Source organism: Haemorhous mexicanus, chromosome 6 (genome assembly GCF_027477595.1).
Source record: "Haemorhous mexicanus isolate bHaeMex1 chromosome 6, bHaeMex1.pri, whole genome shotgun sequence".
Classification (NCBI taxonomy): Eukaryota; Metazoa; Chordata; class Aves; order Passeriformes; family Fringillidae; genus Haemorhous; species Haemorhous mexicanus.
The window spans coordinates 54,223,220-54,251,169 of NC_082346.1; the positions used below are offsets into that span (position 1 = coordinate 54,223,220).

The 27,950-nt window shown below is 44.6% G+C and overlaps 1 protein-coding gene across 5 annotated transcripts in view; it reads left to right on the top strand.

Moving 5' to 3' along the window:
• EVL (Enah/Vasp-like) overlaps window positions 1-27,950 on the top strand; it is a 142,796-nt gene that overhangs the window by 107,732 nt on the left and 7,114 nt on the right. For all 5 annotated transcript variants that reach the window (XM_059850315.1, XM_059850318.1, XM_059850314.1 and 2 more), the window contains exons 4-8: window positions 15,876-15,939; window positions 19,076-19,137; window positions 23,194-23,423; window positions 24,063-24,184; window positions 27,149-27,209. In XM_059850315.1, the coding sequence (XP_059706298.1) occupies window positions 15,876-15,939; window positions 19,076-19,137; window positions 23,194-23,423; window positions 24,063-24,184; window positions 27,149-27,209 (539 nt within the window). The remainder of the gene's footprint in view (window positions 1-15,875; window positions 15,940-19,075; window positions 19,138-23,193; window positions 23,424-24,062; window positions 24,185-27,148; window positions 27,210-27,950) is intronic.

The window sequence follows — 27,950 nt, forward strand, 5'->3', positions numbered from 1 at the left end:
AGCTTTATGATGAATGACGTTCCCAATGGTTCTTATTTAGGCTATCACTTAAATCTGCTGGCAGGCTCTGCTTGGTCATCAGTGTGAATTGTGGTGCTGGCTTCCAGACTTGGAAGAAATGTTTATACCTTTGTTAGGGAACAGCAAGGAAAGCTTCCCAAATCTTTTGGTGGCTTGGCAATACTTGAGAGCAAACTTAGGGGAGAGGGGAGCCCTTACGGAGCCATAAAGAGGAGCGATCCAATTATGCTCCTTTCTCAAGCTGCTCAAAAGAAAAGTGGTAAGGTTTGCTCAGGGCCAGGGGAAGGATTAATGTAACATTCTGGGATAAGCAGCTGGAAATATCATGGTTATTTTCTCAGCTTGGCGAGCTTTTAAGCTTTAATGTATTCCCAGAAGAGTCAAGCAGATCTTTGGTGTAAAGAAGCCCAGAAGCAATTATGTTGGATTCCTAGAACTTTAGATTCAGAAGAGATCATTAAAGCCATCCACTGTAACCTCTGTGTTCAAAGCTTTGGGATTCTGAACACAAATCCTTTACCAAGTGAAGGCATACTTTAGAAAGCCACTGTCTTGATGTAATAACTTCATGTGACAGAGAATCTACCACTTCCCCAGGTAAGTTTGCCCAACTGGCTCATTACCATCACTGGCAAAAAAAAAATATTGTGCTTGAAAGGGTATATCTTGCTCTGAAAGCATCAAGCTGCCTTGCTGATGCTGATACCCAAACCAAACTGTCCAGTCATCTCAGCCCTGGGTGCAATGTGGCCAGCCTCCAGTCCACCTGGGAGACAGGCACTGAGCAGGGCTAAAGGAGGATGGTGGGGAGCTGAAACACCACTGGTATAAGAAATGTGGGAATAAAGGCAGGAGTCCAGCAGATTTTAAGAAATAATCTTGAAGATATTTTTTGGTCTGAAAAAAAGGCTGGTGTTAATATAACTTAGAAGGTTGCATCTGCCCTCTCTCCCCCAAAGCTTCTCATAACATTCTGAAAAGCATCTACAATTTGAAATGGTAAAAAATTTAAGAAGAAAGAGTTGGGATTTAGGTATTTTGGCAGAGAGCAGGCTGCTAAAGGTGCCTGTCGTACTAGAGGTGGCAGCTTAGACTTGTTTTCTGTGTTTAAAGTGAATACCTCTAAGGCAAACCAGCTATTTTTAACTCTCATTCTGGGAAGTCCTTTTTCTCTATACTGGGAGAAAAGGTACGTGCTCTGTGTCACAGTTGTCTCACAACCACTTACCTCACCAGCCTCCTTTCAATAATGAGACAGATAATAGGGCAGAAAGCTGGCCAACAAACTCAGTGATGAATAAACCTCCACTCCTCATTCTGGGGGATGAACAGGGAGGGGGAGAGCCTGTTTGATTTATCAGGAGAGGTCCCATTATGGGAGGTCAGGCAGAGCCTAAGAGGCGTCTGTTAGTCACTGCAAGGAGTGTTTGCCCACTGTGCCTCCTGCGAGGCTTTTCTGGCACACCCAGCATGAGTCACAGCGGTGAGCAGAGTGCTGAGCCAAGCTGCAGTGCTACTAGGTTTTCCAAACCCTCCCTGAGTCTGTGGGTAATTTGGTAGAGTTTATGGCTTAGTCTTTTAGGATTGGACTCATCCCAGCTCTATTTATAGGACTGAGTCTCAGCCAGGCTTCTCCTGTAATCAGTGGAGAGACACACAGCCAGGGAGGATTCATCCCTCTCCTAGACTGGCACCCATAACTGAGGAGGGTGGTTGCAACTCAAAGTTTGCAAAGCTGAAGTACTTTGAGGGCTTTTTCTTGGCTCTCAGGCTTTCTGCATCAGAGGAGAAGTTCATCATGGTTTCCCAAGAAGTGCCTGCTCATACTCTCAGGGAACAGAATGCATTTTCAAGTGAATCACAATCAATTTGAAAGTATAAATTAATTAAAGTCAAGCCCTCTGAGAAGTATCAAATGCATGCCTGCGCTTCCTTTATACCAAATTATTCTAATAGCAGTGTAGCAGACTTCAAATTTCCCCATCAGTTAAAGTGATTGATTTTTTTTTTTTTTTTGCAGAAGGCAATTTAGAAAGCAATATACTGTAATATAGGTATGTTGCTAGTGACTATATAATTGTTACCATACTACAGGCTACTGGCAGACAGCAGCTTAAATAACTTATAAGTGGGGCAGCTGTCATGAGAAATGGCTTACCAGCCTTCACCTTTCCTTCATCTGTGCAGCTATTTTGCTCTTAGCAGTGCCCTGCAAAGAAAAGATAAGCAAAGTGTAAGCATGTCTTTTAAATATTGTTTAATTTAGTACTTCAAACACTGACATGATTTAATCAGAGCATATTACTAGAGAATGGCATTGTTATGATGCTCCAATGCAGGTAATTTTCAGGTAACTGTAATTTTTACTTGAGTTGACAGGGTTTTTCTGGGCTTAGTCTGTGAGACTTGCATTTGCCTGGAATGCTTCTTGCTCTCTATTTCTTGGCAGAAACTTTCACTCTTGCATCCCATTTAAAATGGCTTTTGACTGGAAATATGTGTTAGGGGCTAGTTCTGAAATAGATGCTGTGCCAGCTGAGTCTTCTCACTCCCATGGGTGAGTCTTGATTCAGGCACCTGAGTGTGGGCTGTCCATGCAAGAGCTGAAGGTTGGGTGCTGTATTCTGGGTTGGTCTCGCTGAGTTGTGCGTGAACTGCAGCTACTGAAATTTGGGAGAGGATCCATCAGCTCAAGTGTCCTGGCTTGGCATGGACCCAGCCAAGCCTCTGTGCAGGGAGCAGCTCCAGAGAGACAAAGTGTGGAGGTGAGCAGGCTGATTTCTCCCAGGTCTTAAATCTGCTCCATAGAGTCACACCCCAGCCTAATTGCTAAGGTGTGTGGCTTCATCGCCTGTGGAATAGCAACCATCCCAAAAGCTCCTGAACTACTGGGAAACACTTCTGCTCTCCTTGGCACAGTCCCCAGGAGTCCTTAAGAACTGATGGTGGGAATGGTAGTTGAGAGCAAAGAATGGCAATACAAAAAATTAAGGCTGGTTCAGTATAAACAGCTTCTACAGGTATAACAAAACATCTGACACTGACCCTTAACAACAGAAATGAGTTTCCATCTCAAGAACAACAAAGATATGGTCAATGATATGAGAATGGCTTTTTAAATATATTTTGTCTGGCTGAGGAACTTAAAAGCTCATTGTTCTCCTTCTTGAGTGTTTTCCAGAATTCTCTAAAGTACAAACCTTCTCAGGGTGCCAATTGATAAAGACACTACTAAAATGAAACCAAGCACTTGATTCATTTCATAGTGTTATTTCAGTTTTGGCACAGCCTCTGGGTTCTTAACTGTCTAATGTGCTGTTAAGTGCCTTCTCAAGCATGGATAATAGATATTAGGAATAGAAAAGGAAAGCAGCCTTTTCAATTAAGGACAAAATGTACAGAAAGTAAAATGACATGAGTTGTATCAGCTGCATATTGGCTGGTACGTGCACACTCTCCAGATACAATCAGTAGGTGCTCAACCAGATAATTACAGCCTTCCTGCAAAAGCCTTCATGTAGGAGAGTCACCTGCCTGCTACCACTTGCAGGATCAGAGCTGTCCTTTATTTTCACTGCTGCAGATTGTGGAATTAGTGTTTTCCAACTTCTTTTTAAAAAAGAAGCATTTTTCTAGCACATCTTCCAGCGGGCTGCTGCACCAGGTAAGTGCTGGACATCAAGAGGGATTTGTCAGCCTTTTTGTCAGTAATGATTTATATTTGTCAAAATGCAATTTTCACAATTGATTTCCTGTTGCAAGGATTAGAGGAGCAGTTTGTTTGGGGAGTGCTTACCTTCCAGCCAGCTGGTATTGCTTCATGCTCAAATTGAGGTCAAGGGTTTTTATACACAGGAGTAAGAGGTGGTCAATTGAATTGTTACTTAAAATCTCTTCAGGTGCACAGCATCTGCAAGAGCTCCTCTTTCAGGAATCATCTGTGCTGCTACAGGCAAGCTGGGCTGTAACCTTTGTGAGGGTCAAGTACTGCTGATAAGAAATTACAGGATTTCTGGGGGGCAGGGTTATGCCCAGTGCTGCATGACAGACTACCCCTTCTAAATGACTTGCATGCAGCTGGTGGCACATGTACTACAATTTAAGAATCCCAGTGCAGGTGTTATAAAAGTATTTTCACAATGTTTCTGGACACACCAGATTTTTTTCTGCCCAAACTTGGACCAACACAGATAGTGTCCAGCAAGTCATAACTTTGTTTATCCAAAGTAGAAGCAGAGGTGGTGGCTCATGTCATACTGTCTGGGGCAACTGCCTTCTCAGGGTCTTTAATTATTTTTTCCTGTGGGCCATGCTGCTATTTCCACTTAAAAGGAGTCACTCTTTTGCTGATGGGATTGTGGAGACCAGTCTTTATTTCAGAATCAGAAGAGGTGGTGGAGTCTTTGAGAGAGCCTGTTCCCAATCCCTATGAGCTCCTGCTCTGCCATTTACTCAGCCACATGGTGGCCCTGGCTGTGCTGCCCAGGTTGTGTTTGAATGAGATATTGAAAAATACTGTGTCACTTTTAGGGAGGAGGGTGGATCTGGGGTGGAAGCAGGATTGTCACACCCACTCACTGGTTTTCTGGCTCCATGGCAGACTGTTGGCAGGGAGTTTGCTGTGCAGGTGGTAAGTCTGCCCAAGGATCTGTAGGAATTTGTTAATCTCTGTTAGATCAGTTTGAGAGTCTCTGGGATGCTGTTTGGCCATGAAGGATGTTTTTTAGCTTTTTATATGTCATGACCATATTTAACCCAGTAGAAACCACAACCTCGCTGTGTAAGAGATAAGTGTGTAAGAAAATAATAAAGAATATATGGGGTAACATAGTCTCAGCCAAATAAGTCACTGAAAGAGTTTGATGCATTCTTAGGACAGAATTAAGTTGTACATCTCTGGGTTTACAGATTCTGTCATTAGGTTGATATGGTGTTTTAAATTGCCTACATTTGTGTAATAGTTTTCTTTTGAGAGAGAAGGTGATTCCAATGGCATTGCAGAATAAGTGAGCACTTTGGAGAGCTTAGCTGATATTTTACATCAGCCAGATGCCTCCCTTCAGTCCTTCAGTGTGAGACTCAGGAAGAAAGATGGGAGAACAAAAAGGATTTGAAGTGCCCTCAAAACTGAGAATGAAATGGTTTGATGATACTGTGTGCTCTAGGAAAACTGGAGTCCTCAATAGAAAACGTGGCCTACAATTTTAATCCCATTTTTGTTCGTTTAAATATATACCTGAATCTTCTTACAGTCTCAGAATGTAATTACATAAAACCATTGTCATTTATGGCTGTGAGACCCTGAATTTACACTCAGGTTTGAATTTAATACTCCCATTTCTGGCATGCCTCTATTGGCTTTATAACCCAGCGAGCAGGAAACAGTGAGCATATACAGGTGGAGTTCACACCATCTGTGTGCCATTGTGAAAAAGATAGTTTGCTATTAACAGAGTTTTTTTGCTGTCTCAGGTATTGATTGGTTAATGCTTGTTGTGCTCCAGCTGATAGCGGGGAATACCTGAGAGGTATTGATATTGTAGACTTAAAATGGGACATCAATAATTCATAGCAGCAAACATTAGAAAACATATGATAAGCAGCTTTGCTATTAGAGTATCTACATATCAGTCTTTCTGAGAATGTTGTGGGAGGCAGGTACAGAGAGTGAGCAACTACTCAGTTATGAAGAGTAAGTATTGCCTGAGAAGGATAGGAGTGGCTCTGATACATTGCTCATTATGAACTTGTTCCACCTGGGTTTCACCTGGTGTAACCACAGGTAACTTATAAAAACTTCAAATTTTTATTCAGCATATTTTAAAAGTCAGATATTAGATAAAAGACTTAGTTGCTGAGTTCAGTGGGTCATAACACCAATTGATCTGCATCAGAGTAGTGTCACTGAAGCTATGGAGAAATATCCCCTAAACCAGCTATGAATTTGCTTGAGGAGTAGAGCATTAGGCTGTGCGAGGTCCCAGAATAATGTAAAGCAGACAGAATAATGCAAAGGCAAGGAGAAGGGAAAGAAATGGATCAAAGGTGATGAAGCAGAGGTAGAGAGTGAATAAATATTCCATTCAGAATCCTCATAGAAACTCTCCATTAACTTCAACTGGATTGCCTCTGGAAGATCTGCCACGCTTAAATATAGAAAAGTGATTAGCAAAGTAAAGAGGGCAAAGTGTTGGGATCAGAGGAGATCAGTATGATGGGATGATGAAGAGAAAATTTAATAGTAGATGGGGATTTTAAGCCATATATACATATCTCTGAAGCCATCTTGTTCACACTTACATTTTAAGGCTAGTGCTCAACATTTATCAATGAACCCCTTTGATTTCAGGAGCTACCAGTGAATTTGATCCTGCATGTTCAACAGCAGCCATTTTTCCCCCAAAACAACTGAAATTTCTGTTTATTCACTCTTCACTTTTATTGTAATTGCTTGCGTGTAGGTGAACATAGGGGGGTCTGATTGGGGCAGGAGGCAGAAAATGCAATTTACATGAAAGTCCAGACAATGACGTCTAGCTTCAGACAGCTCGAAGTGTTGTGATAGGTGAGGCCAAGGGTCCAATTAAATATTGAAGTGGCCGGGCCCACCGTGCTGCTGCAGCGGGGGATCGATTACACCTGGTGAAACCTGGTCAGTGGCGGGCGGGCGGGAGCGCCGGGCATGCGGGGAGCGCGCTCGGGAGGCTGCGGCCGTGCTATGGTCAGCAGGGAATGGATCTGGCACTGCTTCTGCCTCTGCCACTGTGACTGCATCGTCCTGTGCCGAATGTCCTGTAGGTGATGGAAACCTCCCGCTGCCTTGCATGCCGGGCTCCTGCGGGAAGGGGGAAGGGATGCTCGTGGAGATGGTCTGTGCCGCCATCCTGTTGTGCTGGGAAGCCACTTAGAGTTGTAGCCCGTTGATGGATGGTTTGTCTTTAATTTGCTTTTAATTCAGGCAGGAGGGCAGTAGGAGGCTGAGATAATATTTGTGAGAAATGAGCCATTAGGTTGAGGAGATGCAGGCATTAGTCAGGGCTGTTAAATCAGGACAGGTCATTACAGCAAGAATGTGGGACGATGACTTCTGAATCAATATGTTGGATTGCTGCTGCTCTTACTTGCTAGTGAATAGCATCTGTACTCATGGAATAGATAATGGTTTTAAAAAACAGATATTAAAAAGGGCAGCATCTTATACCTGCTGTAATTAATGGGATATTTGCCTATTTTTTTTCTCCATAATGACCTACCTGTGACTGTCAATTCCTGTTAGCTCTTCTGGAAATGAGGATTTCCTGAGATGAGTAGGTTTACTCTGGGCCTTTCTAGTTAGTGGGACTTCTGCTTCCCTTAAGCAGATAGCTTGGCTTTGGGTGTGTGAATGGGATAAGGTGCTGTATTTGAATATTTTGTTTATCTGCTGAATTTATTTTAGACTTAATTGTCAAGGAATCCTGCCTATTTCTAATGATATTTTTTCATGTGGTTTGTTGGGTTGGGGTTTTTTTTCCTAAATCCCAAAATGTATCTCCATTTAGTTGTGTTTTGTAGGAAAGTCCTCTTCTGTCCAATACTCTTACCCAGGTACAGGTACCCATCATAGTTGCCTTAGAGCAGTGGTGGGAGTTAAATCTTGGTAAAATGGATCTTGTCTGGATCTTAACCATTAACTAGGTGCAAACTGTGTGTTTATAATATGGTGTTTTCTAGGTGTCCATGGTGCTTCAATGCATGTGTGGGCCCTGCTGTTTTCCAGGTGCTGGAAGAGACTGCCCTGAGGGGTTTACTGTCCTACCAGTAGGGAAACAGGAAGGAGACACTTGAAAATAGAGAGCCTTGCCTTGCAAGGTTGTATGAGGAGATAGGGCAATAGACCATGCTGCTCTTGGTGCCTTGGGTGCTGCACTAGGCTACAGTGGGTGAGGGTGTCTGTGTGTATATATGTACACATTTCTGATCTAATGTGTCACAAATCCTATAGTTAAGCAAAACCAGAGATGATTTTTGACCAGTGATGTGTGTAAATATCAGTTGAATGAACTGCTGTCCATGCTAGTGGCTGGGTTCTTTTCCCCTGTGACTTCAGAAATTTTTAAAACTTCAGTTTGTCAAAAGAAAAAAAAAAAAAAAGGGATCAAATCCCTGCTTTTATTTGATGTAAGAAATGTAAGTGTGAAGTGGGTATAAACAGGTGTATGCGCTAATTTGGGTGCAGAAACACAGAGAGTCACACTTAGCTAAAATCAGATAGCTTCTATTTCACAGAACAGATGTGTGGATGTCTCTTTGAGACATCCAAGGGAAAGAGCTCAGCAGCACTCCTACTGCAGAGCACAAGGCCAGCATTGCAGTGTCCCTATCTGCTGGGACAGCACCTGGCAAACTGATACTGGAGTGAAACATCTCCTCACTAAAACCAAATTCAGGAAAATATCTTTGCAATATAAACCATATCTTTAGATGTGTGTTTTGATTTCCACTCTCAGCTTCTTTGGAGCATCCACTGCCTGAATGCCCATGCAGTGGTGGGGGGCTGCCAGCTTCTCAGGATGGCCTGTGCTCTCGATTTTAATGAGATTCTGCTGGTATTTGGTGTTTTTCTCAAAGCTCCAGTACTGCCTAGAGGCACAAGATTATGAGCTAATCTTCACCTTTATTGAAAAGTTTCAGTCCTGGATGTTCAGGAAAACAGGCCTGATGCACATTCTGAAAAACAGTCAAGAAAAGGAAGGAACAGAAGTGCTTGGGGGCTTCTTTACTTGCTGCTAATAATTGTGGGGCTAATATACTTCCTTTTATTTTTTTAAGATAATCTCATGGTCCTGAATTTTATAGATTACTTTTTTACTTCTGGCACTGATTGATGACATCTCCCATTGTCTTCCCTGAGCGTGTTTATATACCCACCAATATTGAAATTACACCCTTAGAAATTCAATTATGTCCTTTTTTTTTTTTTTTCCTTTTTTAATGAAAAAAAAGTAAAATTACTCTTCCTGTACTTTTCTATGCGCATAACATTTTTCTCAGAGCCAGAGGCGGCTCCCCTAACAAAAGCAGTGGTCCTCAATTAAGTTGGATGCCTACTTATCATGAAACTGCCTATGGAAACAAGGCAGTTCTCTAAATGCATCAGAGCCCCTGCCCCAGCCCTGCCAAGGAGGGAGCTACTGGCAGTCCCCACCTGGAGCTGCCTGGCAGGTGCTGCCTTACCTACCTCGACTTCAGCAACACATAATCGAGCCATTGCTGAATTAGTTCCCTTTTGCTCAGAGCCCAGCTCAGTAAACAGAACCCCCCTGGGATGCTCCACCTTTTTCTGTCCTGCATGGAGGTTTCCTGCATTCAGAATTGTATTTGCTGGGACCCCCATGGCAGGAAGGAAGGAAAGATGAATCTGACTCCATGTTCTCAGAAGGCTAATTTATTAATTTATGATACTATTTTATATTAAAGAATACTAAACGAAACTAAAGAATACAGAAATGATACTTACAGAATACTAAAAAGATAATAAGGAAATCTCGTGACTCTCTCCAGAGTCCTGACACAGCTTGGCATTGATTGGCCAGTGAGTGAAAACACTCCCACCAGAATCCAATGGTACAATCTCCAAACACATTCCACATGAGCAAAACACAGGAGAAGCAGATGAGATAATAAATATTTTCCTTTTTCTCTGAGGCTTCTCAGCTTCCCAGGAGAAAAATCATGGGCAGAGGGATTTTTCAGAAAATGTGAATGTGACAATTCACCTTGCCAGAATTTCTCTCTGTGTCTTGGAGAGCCAGCACTGCACATGTCCTGGCATTCCACGGCACTGGGGCGTGATCCAGATGGGTGTGCAGCCACCTCCTTCCCTGGGGCTGCCATCCTCCAGGTCAGGTGCTCAAAGCCCTTCCTCGTGAAGTGGGGAACCAAGGTTCAGCCACTTCCCTTGTCCAGGCAGAACTGCAGCTTTCCTTGCTCACCCCACCCCAAAAAGCTCATGGTGTTCTAGATCAGTGTGTGTTTTGGGCTCCCTGTTAGAGCTGAGCTGCTGAGAGGAAAATAATTTCCAGTTCTTACACAGTTCTTATATATTTTGTTGATCAGATGAAATGCAGGGAGTCCCATACCTGAACACATGGGCTCCCATCCCTGTTGCTTGCCCTAACTATGGGGATGCATTCCCACCACTCCAGGCTGCATTCTGGGGGAGATGCTGCCCCAAATGGCTGTGGAGCCACCTCGCTGTGAAAGGTTTCCTGTTTGCTCAGTCACCTATGTGTATTTTTAAATCTTGTTTCAAGCTGGTTGTGCTGTTTCTTATCTGAGAGGTAACCCAAGTGGTGCTGCTGAGCTGAGGCAGTGGTGCTGAGATAAATGCAGCCAAGCCATGTCCTTCACATATTTTCTGTGACCCCTGCTGTCAGAGTGGAGTTGCTTGCAGCAGGAGCTGCTTTAGCAATGTCTCATCTGTATTGCATGCAGGAGGAAAAAAAAAAAGTTTTTCTCCACCAGCTCAACCAAGACACAAGCATGAAAAACTACCAAATGCTGTGCCAGTGCCATGATGAATGAACAGTGAGGAACAAACAAGTGCCATCATATTTTATGCAAAATAATGGAATTACCAGCTTTACCATTTGAGTCAAAGGCACTGATTTCATGTTGGTGTGCTCAGTAGCACTTCTGGTGAATTGAAGATGGTTTCTTTCTAATCATCTTCTAGCACTAGATCTTTGCACAGCCTTTTTGTTTGGCAACTCCCCTCTGTCTCTCATGTCTTCCATCCTGCTCAGTGCACATGCACAGCTGTGTGGTTCTGCATGTGGGGACCTTTGCAATTCCATCTGTTGATTTTTCCTAAAAAAAAAAAACAGGAAGAAAAGGACTGTGTACAGAATAAGCACCTGTACATAAGTCGTTGGAGAGGTGTGAGTTAATGCAAGGGCAGGGCATTCCCATGTTAAATACAGGGCTTGTTTTTCCAGCTCTGTCACTGTCCTAAAATCTTATCTGCATCAGAAAGTTTCAGCATTGAATGTTAAATCAGTTTTTAGTTCAAATGAACAGGCTTCATACAGACCCCCTGTGCTCACACCCTTATTTCACTATAAGCAGGGCCTGTTTCATGTTAGATTAAAGTAATCTCAAGGTAAAAGGTAAAAGATAAAAGCAAAGCAGTTGCAATCTTGGGAATGATGCTTTTAATAGCTTCTAAGACAGGAATTTCTAGAATTCAGCTGAGAGTTGATACCTGATAGACACTGTTCCTTGTCCAGTGTGATATAAGGTAAATTCAGGTTATGTAAAGCATTGCTGGAGATGATTTTAAGAGGATGTGTTTTACTTTGCTCCACCACAGACTTACAGTTCTGTTGGTCACCAAGGAACAAGGAAGGAAGGTAGAGAAGGTTTTCTGGGACAGAGTTGGAAATGCTCTTTTCCCTGCACTCTACTTGCCTCAGGTAAAAAATTTGGTCTGCATCAGAATAAGAATGCCTTAAGTGACCTTTTACATGATTTTGACTGTGTCAGTGGCAAATCTCACCTGTAGGTAAATTGATGCAACCAAATTTAATTTGTGCAGACACGGCCTGTGTGTAATCAAGTCACTTCTGCCTCATAGCTTAATTAAGGCTGATAAAGTTCTTTGCAGTTCTCAAAGGAGAAGTGTGGTCCATGTGTAAATGATGTCATAGAAGGTATTTAATGTACTCTGTTAAAACGCTGCTGAGGCACCCAGCCCGTGAGTAACACTCTCTGAAACTCTATTTCAAGTTAATGTTTAATAGGAGTGAGGCAAATGCCTGAAAGCATTCTTTGTGACACTGTACTCCCTTCGTGGGGTGTGCTCCCTCTCTCCGCCGGGCCGCTGCTGCACATCAAACCAAACAAGGCAGGGGCAGGACGTGTGGAGTCCCAGCCCCCTGTCACAGGAGTGCCATGGTGGCAGTGTGGCTCTGCCCAGCTCCAGGGAGCGGTGACCCATCCCTCTTCTCAGTCCTTCAGCCCGCCATGGAAAGTCAGGTCAGCCCGACCTGCCGGGTCATCCAGCCCGAGTGTGGGCACCCTGCTTTATCTACGGGCTTTATCTCGGCTAATTAGATGAGTGCTTTGTCCAGGATCATTGTCTCCACTAATGAGTTTAAGGGAGTGTCAGCAGCACAGCTGGTCACCCGCGCTGTTCCCGCTCTAGTGTGGCTGTGCCAGGACAGCTCCAGCTCGGGCAGTGCTCGCCAGGCTGAGCTCCTCGGGCCAGGGGCAGGTGCTGAAGCGCTGCCAGAGGCTCCGCAGCAGCACCAGCAGCAGCCAGCACCAGCAGCAGCCAGCAGCAGCCAGCAGCAGAAACAGCAGCAGCAGCAGCAGCAGCAGCGGGATTGCCCAACAGCGGCGAGAGAGCTGCAATTACAGGCAGGCTGTGAACGGGGAAGTGGCGGCCGGTGGGGACACGGAGCGCTGCCCGCTCTGCCTGAAGCAGGGACAGCCCCCACGGTTGTCACAGCCCCCATGGATGTCACGGCAGCCAGGGATGGCACAGCCCCCACGGATGTCACACCTCGGCGTGGGGCTGGCTTGCTGGCAGTGGGGCAGCAGCACCACCAGAGCAAAGAGCCCGAGGTGCACAGGGGAAGAGAAGGGGTCATGGTGAACCCAAAACTTACCCTGTCCAGCTGAGTCCCAGCGTGGGTTTGCACACCGGCCCAGGCTGTACCTGAACAGGGACTATGGGATTAGCATCAGTCAGAAATGCTTTCAACAACTGATGTGTTGGGGTTTTATGACAGAAAATGCCAATTTATGTGAAAGATATTGCTGTTGGAAAGAAAAGCTTTGCAGAAAGTTGTAATTTGGAAAGATTTCTTCTGTTCTTGTCAGGATAAGCAGGAGTTTGCCACATTGTCAGAATATAAACAATGACAGATCAGACCTGATGGCTGAACCAGTCTCCCACAATCCAAGTGTGTGCTGGAATCATCAAACAATGAGGGAGAGCTGTCTGTCTCTCTGACGCCTGTTTTCCCCCAGACATCTGCTGGGAATTTCTGTGTGTTTGTTTGTTTGTGGTTTGGGGGGGTTTGTATTTTTTGCACAAAATCATAATGTTTTTCTCATATGTAAAACAAAAATTTTCAATATCATGAATTGAAAGCCCATATGTATTTCTAATTCAGTCTGACTCCAGACCCTCTCCTTAGCCCACCACTGTCACCACACTGGTCCATAAGCACCATGGACCTGTAGGAGCTGCAGAAACCCCAAGCAGGGCTGCTTCCATTCTGTATAATGAATGAAAGTGTGTTTGTAGATTGGACCTGCTGAATTGAAGAAGCAGTGTATACAGTCTATACTGTATACCCTGCTTCTTCTAAGGGTATACAGTCAGTGTTACTTGTACTTGTAGCCGAGGTAAAAGAGGGAACAGAAACATTGCTTGGAGCTTGTCCAGCCGGAGAGAAAGGATGGCGTCGTTCCTGTTCGTTTGTGCCTTCCTGGCACGAGTGGAAGCCGGAGCATGGGTTTTCCTTCAGGGACAGCTTTGTTGCTGGTTTTTGGCTGGCTCCAGACGGGGACATCTCTGCGCAGCGTGCAGGAGCAGCCACCGGCACATGGAAAGCTCCGCGCCCAGCACAAAGCAGCGCCTGTGCCAGGAGTTCCCCCTTGCTGTCTGCAGGGACAGCTGGGCAAGGGCAGAGTGCCTGCTGGGGTGGTTGAGTAGGAGGGGAGAAAAATAAACACGGAAAACATCTGTGTGCTCCCATAATCTGCCTTCAGCTGAATCACAAGATGCTTCTATAAAAGCGTGGTTAATTATTGCAAAGCAACGAAGCGAGGAAACAGCCATTCCCAGAGTATCTCCTGCCTTAATTAGTTGCTAGAAATGTGGCTCACAGCAGCTGGGAAGCTGCAGACGGGTCAGCAGCAAAACTCTTTCTCCTGGTCACTGTGCTAAGTGCTCTTCTCTGTGGGGCTGTTCCCAAAGGCTGACAGGGTAGCTGGAGAATCATCTTCAAATCGGGGTGGCATCACCAGGAGCACTCACTGTTCACGGCTGCTTCTGCCTGAGAAATACCTAAAAATGCGGAGGGGAATTGAGCCTAGAAATCCAGTTGAATTGAAACCCCTGAGCCTCGCAGCTGTCTGCTGGACGTGCACAGCAGAGCATGCATGTACAGAACCGAGCGTGAAATTAATCCCTGCCCTCCGCGGCCGTGAGCAGTGGCTGAGCAGGCTGAAAGCTTTCCCTGGCTTCCTCACGTGTGGTTTCTCTGCTCCTTGCTACACCTTAAACTCCTTTCATGGGAGCTGCCTGCTGGGTGGTTCCCAAATACTTCCCAAAGTTTTTTCCTGATGCTTTCTTCCCAAAACAATCACTCGCTTCCCCACGTTCATTATTTCCTGTGATCTTTACAAAATGTGGCATTTCTGTCTAAATAGTTTGCCAAAGACCGATGACAAACAGCGCTAAATTGTCAGTCACGAGTCATTAAAGTGAACTGTCTTCACTTCATGCCCAATCATAGGATATTTTTAAATGTCAGAACTTTTGGCTTAGTGGTTGTCACTGGCTTCATTTTTGGGAGACCCAAAATTAGAACACACGGGCCTGGTTTTCAGAAAGTTCTGTGTACCCTCACTTCAAATGTTAGTCCTTAAACACATCTCAGCAATATGCACGATTTCCTCAGGATCAGTAGGTGCTCTGGAATTTCTGACTACGATGCATTTCTGCCATCTTTCCTGTTCTCATATTTTCTTAATTGGTTTTCAGATAGCATTCAGGCTGGCAGTAATACATAAAGAATACAGAGATAAATATGCTTAACAATTTGAGAGTGACATATTTAGGTTTGTAAGTATTTAATTCCAATTTGCTCTTGTTGGATAACTTTTAAAAGTGAGAAGTTTTACATTTGAAAATTAAAAAATAAGGCAGGCATAATAATTTCTTGCTCATAATTGACCTCCTTCCCAGTTTATCAGGAAAATTGCTGTTGGATTTAATAGAAGTCTTATCTGTTTAATCACAGTTGAACCTCACCTCCTCAAATGAGTGGAACAATCCTTGTAATAAATGAAAGACCACCTATGTTACCAATAGTTATTTTTATTTTCAGAATAGTTGTTTCTTTCTGAAAATGGCATGTAGTGTCAGTGTCCTTGATTAAATGTCTGAGAACAGAGATTAAATGATCAATTAGGAGAGGAGATGTGATTTAAATGGTCACATGAAGTCAGCTTTTGTCAGTGGATGCCAGTGAAAGCTCAGCTTGCTGTGGATCCCCCAGAAACAAAAGACCACAGCATTGTAAAAAGAAATGTCACCTTTGTAAAGGTCTTGTTTAATTTTGCATCTCTGCACCTTCCATCAGGCAGCTTTTGATGCCAGCTCAGCATCAGAGTTAGCACAATGTGTGCTCCCAGCCTCAGTGGGGGAGTTGAATTTCTGAGCAAGCACAGAATAATACCTGAAAGATGGAACTGAACCATGTCAAAGCTAAAAATGCATCCCAGTGCAGTGGGCTGTCCTTCTACAGGACAACTTTGCAACACTGCAGGCCTTCACATCACCAAGGGATTAGTATGTTATCTACAGCAACTGTGGTGCCAAGTTTCTGGACAAATCTGCTCCCACATTTACCCCCTGAATTCTCCCAGTGGGACTAAAAATGTACAGGAGTCAATGATTTGTCTAATATGAATTTTAAAAAAGAGCTAAAAAAATAAAAGGCAAAGAGAAGACAATAATGCTTGAGGTTTATCTGTCATAGTGAGGTGGAGAAGCAATCTGAGTGGCACTGTTTTTTCAAAATCAGACACATTTGTTTGCTTTCTTAATAGCATCTTCTCATTTTCTTCTGTAGGTCCAGCTGCCCAGCGCCAGATCCAGAATGGTCCATCTCCAGATGAGATGGAAGCACAGAGAAGGTGAGTTAATCAGCTGTGGCACAGTTCTAGTTTGTAACTTGCATGAACATGCAGTCCTTGTTCACCACTAAGCACTGCTCTTTTTACTTGTACATATTTTAAGCTGGTTCTGATTGTTTTCTAATTATTGTAAATGATTCTGTAATGACTGTTAAAGGGTGAAGTGAGCCAAAGTTCACACTCTAGGTAAACTCTTTGCTAGGTAGGTACTCAGGAGTCTTCTTGCCTCCAAAAACTGTAGGGAAAGTGTGGGGAAACTCATTTCCTGCACCTTTATGAATAACTGTGAAGGACCTGAGATTTAGCAGGGATTTACCCATGACTGGGTCAGCAGTGATGATATTTCACCTGAGATTTACTTGGGGATAGCAGATACAAAGGTCAGAGAGCCCCTGCTCACACAAGGCAGGAGATATTGCCTCTCCCACTGCCTTCCTGAAAATCCTGATCCAGCTCTTCCCTTAACCAGTGGAAGTCACTCGTTCTGCATATGTAATTCAGGCCTCCACTTTGGATGTCTGTTCTGTACATTTAGAGGAATAAAAATATTGTATTTATTCTTTTGTGTTTAGAGACTGTAAAAGCCCTTTGGGTAGGTATTATTTGACTGCTACAGGGCACATGGAAAGCTCCTTTTTCTCCACTGGAGTGGAATAAGACATGCCAGTAGATGCAGTTAGATATTACTGCATCTGCACTAGAGGACTTTCAGCTTTAATTATGCTGATGCATTCTTTAAGCATAGACCTAATTTTAAGCCTAGGGTTTTTTTCTTAACATCTTATAAGCAGGAAGGAAATTAAGTTATGGTTTCTACCCTGCAAATTTGTCTGTTTAAAGGTTCTTTAGAGATCTTGGCACAAATGTTTAAAGAATATCTTTTTAAGTCAGAGTGTAATTTGTCCTCTCTTGTACTTTTCTCCTTGCTTACTCCCTAAGTAGCTTTGTGCCAGTCCAGGCTTTATTTAGTTCAACTGGAATAAATTTGACTTCCTAAGACTTTAAGAACTTCTCCTTTTAGCCTGTGTGGGAGGGCACATTTGGCACATATAAACTGCTTCTGAGCAAGGGCAGAAAGGGCTGGTATGAACCCCAGTGGCTTCAAGTGGCAGTGGCTGACCCCTGCTTTGGGTTTTTGCACCCTGCACCTCAATCTGTTCTGCAGCAGCTTGGATGATTTGGGGTGGTTTAACCCATATTTCTTTCCTGTTCTGTCAGACTGGAATTTTCCAGGTTGGTTCTCTAGATAAACCTAGAATTTCCCCCAGGTTCAATCAGGAAAATGTATGTATCAAGTTGTTCTTCATCATCAAATTTTGCTAATAAATGCCAAGCTAAGGTAGGAGACAGCATGCTCAAGAAATTCTTAGTACATGTGTTAGCAATTGAAATTTTAGCAGTGCAGTTGATGCTGTTGCATCCATAACAATCAAGAAAGAGTTAGGGTATGTATTGAAGTAAAGATTTCTGTTTATTTGGTTTAAAGTGTCATAGCTTAAATGACACCAGTTGAATCAACCAACTAAGACTTTCTCAAAAGTCACTCACCTTTGCACATATGATAATTTTCTCAGAAACCTGCAAATATTCTAGACATTGCATGTCCTGAACATAAAAGCACTTTAGGATTGATCCCTCCATAGCAAAATCATGTCTTTTCCTTTACCATATATTGAACTAGATATGAAACACAGAAAATTTGTTTTGAAAATTAAAATATTCTTTATTTTCCACATAATATAACTTTATTTTTATGAGCTATTTTTTACTTTAAAAGCTTCTATTGGTATATAAATAAGACAGAATTGCTCAGCATTGCAGACTCTGGAAAGTACAAGTAAAGATGCAACAGGGAGGTGTCTTAAAATACTGTGCAAGGAGTCAAAATAGAAATGTTGCTTAGAATTGAGCTTGCTTTTCTGTACAGACCGTGAAGTAAAGCTGTTGAGAAAAGAGAAACCTGTGCAGTGAAGACTGATCTAAAGATAAATGAAATTAATTAGGGCCAATTCGACCTAGAAACTGTGGAGGTAAAAGGTAATAAACTTTATTACCAAATGCTTCAGCGAGGTAAATTTAGAGTTGTGTTTTAATATCGTGGAAATCTTTAGTCGATATCCATGCACTTGCCAAGGAGCCTGGCAAGCAGTCTGGTTTTAGCTGTCAGGTTTTTTAGGAGGAGCCAAGTGAGGGTGGGTTTGTGGCAGGGGTCAGGGACATCCCTTCCTGCAGGAGCAGTCCAGCGTGCAAGAGCAGACTCTGCTGATGGGCCCTTGGAACTGCACATCCCTGCAGAGCTGTCCCCAGCCTCTCCCTGCCGGAGAGGCTCCACACCGGAGCTGGCAGCTCCTGGGGGAAGGAGCTGGAGGAGCAGCAGTGCCGAGCTGTGCTCGGGGTTTGCAGAGGGAGCACGGCTGGTGCCGCAGGGACAGCGGTGCTGGGGCTGTCAGCTGGACTGGCCAGTGCCAAAACGGGCTTGGGTGTGCACCTGGACAACAGAGGCTTCGTGCAGTCAGCACCAAAACACAGATGAAGCTTTGCTATATTTCCATTCTAATAGGCTAATGTTTCACAAGTGCTTTGGGATCCTGATCCATAAAAGATTCTGGACTGTGTCATTTTGAATATTTCCTTCTCTGGAGATATTCAAAAGCTGTCTGGACAGAATCCTGGAGATTGTGTTCTCCAGGGGATCCTCCTTGAGCCAGGAGGTTTGACCAGATGGCCTCCAGTCCTCCCTTCCAACCTTATCCAATGTGTGATTCTGTGATTTTACATGGGATGCCCCTTACTCTCTCCTTGCAATGCTCACACACTTCAGGTTAACAGCATGCATGTTTGCTGGGCTCTCCTGGGCCTTGGGCACTGCCTATTCCTTGTGCAGAGCCACTGAGGAGTTGTCTGAAATGGACCAACCAACCCCTGCAGTGTCCAGTGCATGCAGAGCTACGTCCTGGTTAAGTTTCCCAAAGTGTGAACTGGCACTGCTGCAGCCAGGGTGAGTGAAATCAGACCCAGCTCCATCTCAGGGGATCAGCTCTCTCCCCAGACACACAGTGCTTCTCAGGGTATAAAGCTTTTTCTCAAAATGATAAGGAATATCTAATGACCAGGGGTTTTTTCATTGCTGTTTTAGACAAGTGATGGAGCAACAGCAACAGCGCCAGGAATCCCTGGAAAGAAGAACCTCTACCACAGGCACGTATCAAATCAAGCAGATACAGTCTGCTCTCCCTGACTGTCTCCTCTTGCTGCTGTTGGGGTTTGTGGGCTGCTGTACAAAAGCTAGATTGCTGAAAGTGGTTATAGTTACAGTTACATTTTAAAGATTAGATTTTCAGCTAGAGACATACATGCATTTGGGCATGGTTGTGTTGTTTTGCAGGGGCTCAGGTCTGAGGCATGCAGGTGGCAGGTTTTGCACTTGGCAAAAGTTGTACAGCTGAGGGGCATTTTAGTTGTACCAAGGGGGCCTGGCCATGCTTCTTCCACACTCCTGAGGAGAGCAGGAAGCACAGCCAGCACAAGAGTTACTCCATGTTTCTAGGGATGTCAGCACAAAGGGGTTGATGTGCTGGATGTGCTCAGGCACTCCCCATTGCTCTGCAGCACAAAACAAACTACAGCACAGAGGAAGATGCAGCTCTAGATGCTCTTCACTGGGGATTTTATGATCATGAAGTCTTCTGTGAACTTAATGGAAAAAATATATATATTTAATGAGCTTACAAAAATCTTCTATAGCATATTAAGTTGCACTAAACTGAGAGAAGAGATGACAGGAATAGTTTATAGCTACAAAGTATGGCTTTGCCTCTTTGAAAGGAGGCAGAGGAAGCAAGCCAAGATGGCCATCTTGTGTTTGGGCTTTGGACTTGGGCAAGTTTTTTCAGTTCATCTGGCCACATAAGGGAAAAGTTTTTTGTCAGCTGTTAAACCTTTTGACTAGAAACCAGCTCAGACACACACTTTGTGTCTTTGGTGACAGAAAGACTTGGACTCTTGTTTCAGCAGAGGTTAGTGTGCTGTTCTGTATAGGGAACTTAGCCAAAATCCTGCCTTGGCATCCACAAGGAATGGGACATGGCTCCTAGGGGCTGCTGGCTGTTCCCTCTCTGCCTGCAGGGTGGCCACCTCTGTGTTCAGCCAGTCCCTTGCACCTGTCCCTGGTGCAAAGGTGATGCTCGTGATCCTGACTCAGATTCACGTGGGGATTGGAGGAGCCTCACTAGCACCAGAGCATGCAGCCCATCCCATGCTGCCAGGGTTCTGCTCTGCACACCCCTGCAGTTCTGCTGAGGGCTGGAAATCCCCAAGCTGGTGCCTGCACCATCTCCTCTTGGCTTTGTTTGAGTTTCTGTTTGCGTTTACTTCACGGTTCCTTTTCCTCCGTTCCACTTTGCCTTGGTTTCGTTCCTTCCTGCTTACCCACCTTATTCTTTTGTCTTTTCTGTTCTTTTAGTTTCCACCCTCCAACCAAGCATATGCTCTCTCCCCTCTCATCCCCAGTCTCCTCCTCCTGCCTCTAGCAACTGCAATGCTTCTGCCTCTGGTGTTGTGCTCCCCCCCCTGCCTCAAGCCAGCGCTGTCTCTTCAGCACCCGCTGTCCCTGAGCCCGCTGCTCAGTCCCCTTTCCTGGCCCAGCGCAGAGCCAGAGAGCCCCCGCAGGTCCTGCACAGGCACTCGGCCTCTGAGCTGCCAACAGCCCCAGGCTCCTCCCCTCCACCCTGCCCAAATGGCAGGACTGTCATGCCAGGCATCAGAAGAACCTCGCTGTCTCCACCACCTCTCCATCCTCCCCACTTTCCCTCTCACCAGCCTCTGAGGGGCTCTTCTCTTCCCTGCTCTCCTCAGTCTTCTTCTCCCTCTGCCACAAATGCACCATCTCTGCAGAGGGGTGATGTCCTGCAGCCACGTGGTCCCACCATCCTGCCCGTGATTCCTGTCCCACCTGACAGGGTCAAGGCACCCACAGATAAAGCAGGGTGGGAGACCTCAGCAAATGTACCCCTGAATGGCCATCCTGAGGAACAAGCTGCTTTAGGCCCCCCTGGAACCCAGGTGAAAAGTGTGGATGGGTCCTTCTTTCCACACCTAGGAGCTGCACCCTGCTCCCCGCTGCCCACCATCGCCAGCCCCCCCAGCTCCTCCGGCCAGGCTCCCTCCCCGTCCTCCCATTTGTCACCTTGTCCTGCCCAGCAGTGGTGCCAGCCCATGTCACACTGTCTTCCATTGCCTCCCCCTCACGCTGCTGTGTCTGAGGTGGCTATGCCCAGGAGGACCCCTCCTTACATGACATCATCAGCCATTGCCCACTTGAGTAAGTACTGATTTTGAATGAGTTGTGACCTGTGTAAAGCCTCAGCTGTCACCTGTTCAAAAAGCCTGGTTGGCACTGCCCCTGACCAGTAGAAAAAGGGCTGAGAGACCCAAAGCTGCTGCTGCTGTATGTGATTTCTGAAACTGGGGTGGAAAAATACCAAAATCACTCCAGACTGGTCCAGGGACCAGGCAAAAAGTACGAATTACAGAACCAGGACCCTGTAGCTGGGCTGTTGCAGTGCGTATTCCTACTGTGCTATCCCAGACCAAGATTTTTGTCATTCAGCAGAGTCAAATTGTTTCAAAGACCTTCATATAGAACCTATTTTCAGTTGGTCCAAACATAGCAGATGGGCTCTCTGAAGCTGGGGGCCAGGTCTGTGGTAGGTTTCTTGTCTGTGTAGGAATATAGGTAGAGATTGTGACTTTTACTCTTTTTGTTAAGTGGTATTTCCATTATCAGTGAAACATAGAACATGGATTTTGTTTAAGATTCCCAGAATTCCCTGTGGTTGTGCAATTTATTTAATTCAGGAAACTCTCTTCCTGGTATTCACTACAGGTATAGTTGTGGGCTTGTCACTGTAACTATTCCAGCAAACCTTTCTCATTGAAGGCAGATCAAGGGCTTGGGTCTGGCCACTTTGTGTACGGTCTTGATTTCTTGTGCCTATCTAAAATGAAGCCTGTGGAGTGAGAACAATTTGCATGCAATGCCTATTTGCAATTCAGAGCATATGTTTTGTGACTTGGATCTGTTCAGGTTTATAACCACATATAATGCTAAAGTGGTGTGCCTAGAAAAGGAAGAAAACTGACATTTCCTTTGACTTTCTGCTAAAAGTATTACTGTAACCACTGAAGGCTCAGTCCTTCAGCTGATGTAAGTCCTTGAAATCCACTTAGTTCAATACAGTTATTTTAAACTCACATTACTCCATTATTTTGACTCAGTTCAATTTTTGCCTGAGGCTGCCCTCTAATTAGGTGGGTGTAGTTTTGCAATTACAATTTAATGTACCCACAATGAATTACTAACTATTGTGTTCATGAACGAAAGAGGGCTTGAAATGTTTAAAGTATTTCTAACAGCAGCTATGGTTCATTTCAAGAATGGAATTGGGAGTGTGAAATAATGGCAGAAGTAACCACAGAAATCAGGCAATATTATAATAAAACCTAGATAAGAAGAAAAACAAGCTGTTAATTTTAAATATGGTTTCCAAATATTTCTCAGTCAAAACCCACCTGTCTTTCAAAGTAACACTGAACAACTGAAGCTGTGAATACATACCAAGAGCAGCCTGTTCTGATGGTGTACACAGGGAAATACCTTTGGGGAGGTGTATTTTTTCAGCTGACCTGTTACAGACAGGTGGAACACTGCAATGGAGTTACCACCATCAGCCCTTCCAACAGGCTGCTGCTAAGAGGAGCTTTGCAGAAGCTCAGGGTACTTGGAGCTGGACTCTGCCCTGGTTATTCTGCAAAACTGGCTGAGGCCACACACCTTCTGCATGACAGAAAGGAGGATGTGTCACTGTAGCCCACAATTCTCCTGAAAAGCTGATGTCAACCAAAGTCTGTGGAGTTTATTATCTCCATATAGAAAGCTGTGGGAGAAGCAGAAGAATGTGCCACTTCTGAACCCTATAGGAAGCGTTATCTGTGTTCTGATTCTGACACAGAACTAAACACTAGCCCAGCCAGGGAGAAGAGGAGGGAGAAGACTGTCAGTGACAGGGTCTCTCAGGAGGACACAACTATAGCTGGCTGACCATTGATACAAGCACCTCTTCACATGCATGGTGCTCCTTTGCATCAGCCCCTTGTCCTGGAGTCAGGCCATGGTGCTGGGAGTGGGAACCTGACCTTGTCTGTGGGCTGGAGGAGATCGTGCTTCACATCTAATTCCTCTTCTCTGCATTTCAGGCCCAGCACTTCCACCTGGCCACCCCAGTGGTGCTGCTGTGATCTCTGCTTCATCTGGGGGGCCCCCACCTCCGCCACCCCCCCCAGTCCCTCCACCACCCATGGGAGCTGCACCCCCTCCACCGCCCCCACTGCCGGCTGGCGCGGGCCAGGGGGCTGGCGCTGAAGATGGGTCAGTGTCAGGGCTCGCAGCAGCTCTGGCTGGTGCCAAACTAAGGAGAGTTCAGCGGGTAAGGAGGTGCCACTGGGACTCCCCAATGGGCTCTTCTCTGCTGCAGGGAAGCCTGGCACGGCTTGGTGTAATGGTCTGCAAACCCACAGTGAAACGTGGTGAAACATGCTTCAGCTGACCATTGGGCGAACCTTTAAATGCAATTTTGCAATGCAAATGAAGCTGAGCAGGAAATGTTGGCTAGAGTTTACTCTTTTCAGAACGTATGAGTTAGCAAGTGGCTGTGAATTCTCACATTGCCAGGGTTTCACTATTTCCACATAGTCCACCATTGTACTATGCATTAGTGTTTTCACTTGTTTTAAGTGGTTAAAACTACCCTATACTTACAGAAAAAAGCAGTGTAGACTGTTGAGGTCTGGTCAGTAGCTGTCTACTTAGGTAAGTGTTGCTTAGCCATGCATAAAAATAATTATGAACAATCAGCACTGTGATTTTTTAATCGTTTGCATCACCCAGATCTGCCTTGGTTTTAGCAATACTCCTGTGGGTCTTCTTCCCAAGGCAGAACACATCCTGTCTCTGGTTTCAGGCTGTGATGGTGATCGCTGTTCCTAACACTTGGGAAAACTAATCATTGAGGGTGTGGTTGTCAAGCAAACCTTTCATTAATTCCAGTCTTGATTTCTCTCTTAAGCCAGAAGATGGTTCAGGAGGGTCCAGCCCCAGTGGGGTCTCTAAGAGCGATGCCAATCGAACAAGTAGCGGAGGAGGAGGAGGAGGACTAATGGAAGAAATGAATAAATTACTGGCAAAAAGGTTTGTACTTACACCTCTGGTAAGCCCCATTTGATCTGCAGCAAATTGTGGAACGAGGCACTGTCATTTTTGTGGTTAGCAGTGGGTGTTTCCTTGCAATTTGACAGGTCCTGGGTAGATTTTGGTCACCAGTATTGCCCAACTTTTAATGGGAAAGGTGTTGCATTGGAAAAATCGGCTGCCTTTTCCTAGTGTAAGATGCTATATTTCTAGATCTAAGTTTTTAAAACTTGCAAATAGTGAAAGAAAAGGATGAATAAAATAATGAAGGGTAGGTGCAGTTGTAGAGTGCACAGAGATGGAATTTTTAAATAATGTTGTCTTAGTATAAAGACAGTTCTCAGCTGAAAAGGTCTGATTTCAGCTTTCCTCCATGTCCTGTCCACTTCAGAAGAAATTCTGAACATGGGCTGCGGATTCTTTGAAAATCCTTGTGAAATCCTTTGAAAAGTAAATGAATACACAACACTCTAAAAAGTTCCCAGCAGTATAAAATAGCAAATAGATAATTTTCTTTCTTTTCAGAATTAAAATAGCTTGACAGCTCTTAATAGATTTTATGTGTTCTTGGCCTGCTCTGTACCAAGAATGACCTTCTATAACTGGAAGTTGTCTACAGGTAAAGTAAGGTTTGGTGATGCTGGGGTAACTAGCTCTGTTCAAGCAAGCAAGCTGAATGGGCATCTCATGTGTTTGGATATAGAAATTCAGCACATTTGTGTGGTTCTGGTCTAAAGTGTATACTCCAGTAAGGCTTTTGGCAGTAGGATCTTGTGTCTCCAGGTATTTAGAGTGGAATTCCCCTGGTATCTTGACAAAAGCACTTGCACTACCATAAGCATTGTGCTACCTCTACTCTGAAAATAACTGAGCTACAAATCCTTTCCCAGGGAGCTGATAGCAACAGAGTTTTCCCCTAAATTTTGCTTCACAAAGCCATGGAGGTACCTGGAAATACACAAGTGCCATCCAAGGGTGCAGTCTGGGCACATGCTGTGAAGCTGATACTGAGAGGATTTCCTTTGGCTGCAAATTCCTTTTTTTGTGTGATGACATAGGGAAAGGAAGAACCTGGCACTGTGTTTCAGGTTGTACTTACTTCCCTTACTTGCCTGCTATTACCAGAAGGTAAAAAAAATACTGGTTTGTTTTTAAATTGAGCAAGTTCAATACAGAAATCAGAGTTGTGAGCATGGGATCTCAGGGGCCCTTTTCTGAGCAGTAAGCCCCATGTTCAGACACAGGGAATATGTCTAATGCTCAGTAAGTAATGGAGGAAAACACTTCTGAGAGCTCAGGTGCTATAAAATACCACTCTCTAGATTCAGTGGGCCCTGTGAGAGCAGCCCTTTGCCTCAGGACTAAAGTGCAAACAGAATAATGAACCCACAGACCACTGTCACTCCCAGCCCAGTTAATTTTGTTGCAGGACATAAATCTAACCCTGGCAAATATTTCCCTCACTTATATTTATAATTACAACTTATTTTTGTTGAAAAAAATCAAGTAAATATTAGAGAAAGACCAAAAATTATTACTGATTTAGTAAAATTGTTAATGCAGTTAAATATCTGGAAATAATTCCCACAGAGCACTGTGTCCTACAGACACATACTGCTCAGTTTGTTCAGTTTTTTGTCAAATATTCATAAAATCCTCCAAGTTGTCTATCCAGTAAGGCTTTTGTCAGAAGCTTTTCTTAGTGCTTCCAGAGATTTTTTTTCCTGAGTTGAATTTTGTTCACTTCAGAACCAAGACTAAATGAAAAACCTGTCAGATTGGTGTTTAAAAAACATCTGCTAAGGGAAGTGTTCACAGGTGGATAAGGGTAAAGTTCAGCACAACCAAAGTCCATGTGGAGACTTGAGCTGCAGTTCCCCTGATGGTCTCAAACGAGAAATTGGATTTCTAGAGTCTCAGCTCCTGGCTGATGGGGTTTAAAACCTAAATAGGCCTTAAAAATAAAGAATTTGGTTTTCTTTTCATCATCCAGTTTGGCTAATGCCTAAGAAGTTTTATCATGTTTTTTTCAAAAATAAACATTACTATCATGTCCAGTTTCCCAGTGGATGAATTGCAGCTCTTTGCCACTTTCTTCTCAGAGGGTTTTGCCCCCCTTGGGAAGTAGAAATGAGTGTTCTTCTCAGGTCCTTACTCAGCTTCTGCAGGCAGCACCAACACTGCTGCTCCTGGGACTACAGGGCTCAGGAGCTCTGCTGCCTTTGAAGTGGTTTTGAGACAAAAATAATCTCCTGTTGTTCACCAAAGGTACTTGAAAACCAGGTGGATGGGCTGGTTTCTTGATTCCTTGTCTCCAGACAGAGCTTTCCCACCCTGGAGGGAAGAAGGGGTCTTGGCTGAGCAGAAATGGTGCCCAGTCTCTCCCAGTGAGGGTGAACCTGGCTTGAAGGGCTTTTTGGACAGTTTTCCCATCATGTGGAAGCACTGCTAGACTGGAGCCCTTTCTCTGTGCATGTGGGATATAGGACAGGTGACAAACTGACACTGGAGCTGGCTGCCAGCAGTGTCATCACTGCCATACCCACCTGAGCCACCTGCTGTAGGCTGGGTCGGTCCTCAGAAGCCCCTGAAAAGGGATGAGTTGTTCCTCCAGTGTAGGACCCAGGACTTCCTGAATCCTTGAGAGAAGCCATCCTTTTCTCACCCAGTTTTGTACACAGCTTTGCTTCCTCCCTGTTTCATCACATTTCCTTATGCTCCACACCCTGCATTCCTCTGTTAAACACCACCTCATAATTTTGCCCCTCTCCCTGAGTTGTATCACTGGGATCTGAATTCTTCACCTCCACTCCAGCCCAACACAACCAAACACATCCAGCCATTTTTATGTTCCCTGGGATGAGCTACAGAGATAGTAATTCCCACCCAAGCCTGAATCTTGTCTTCCTGTGAGGATTGTTTCTAGAGGGTTGACTGTGTCCTGTCTCCTGTTCCTTTGCAAAGGAGGAAAGCAGCGTCGCAGTCAGACAAGCCAGCTGACAAGAAGGAAGAGGAAAGCCAAAACGTAAGTGAAACACTCCTCCCTGCTGTGCTCTTGCAGGTTCCTTGTAAGCCAAAGCCCTGTGCTCATTCACTGTGTCTGGCAGGCAGTAAAAAGCTGTGCTGATCCAGGGATAGATGTGCACATTCGATCCAAAGCCGAATGTAACTGCTCCCACCTTTCCTGGGAACAGCACCCTACAAACAGGAACAGCTGCTTTATTCTTAGGGAGGTGTTGTCTAAACCAGGTTAATGAGCTCTATTTCATGGTCTAATCCCAGTGTTGTGGGGAGCAGGAGGTTATTGGCCTGTAAGAAGGTGCATTGAACCTTCTGGCAAGTTAACTTGAGATAAAGTTTGTGTTTCTTATTTTATATTTGAGGCTTGAGCAAAGCTGAAGTGGACCATCAGCCCTGCAATGTAAATTTGGATTGCCAACCTCCATGCAAAGCAAGATTTAGCTCACTTCAGACCCCAGAGTGCACAGAGAACACGGGGGGTGGAAGAAGGGAAAATGGTGTATTAACCATTAGATCATGCAGGAGTCAAAATATGTGACCATATAGGTCACACTAGGTACACTAAACTAAGATAGAATTTGGACAACTTTGGGGAACTTTGATTAATTTATCTTCCACAAAAGCAGCTATACAAGTGGTTTTATTTGACTCAGTCTGTAGACTGAACTTGATGCAACAATTTTGAGTCCAACATGCAGATGAAAACACTTTTGAACACTGTTGAACTGGTAAAGTGTGGAAGATC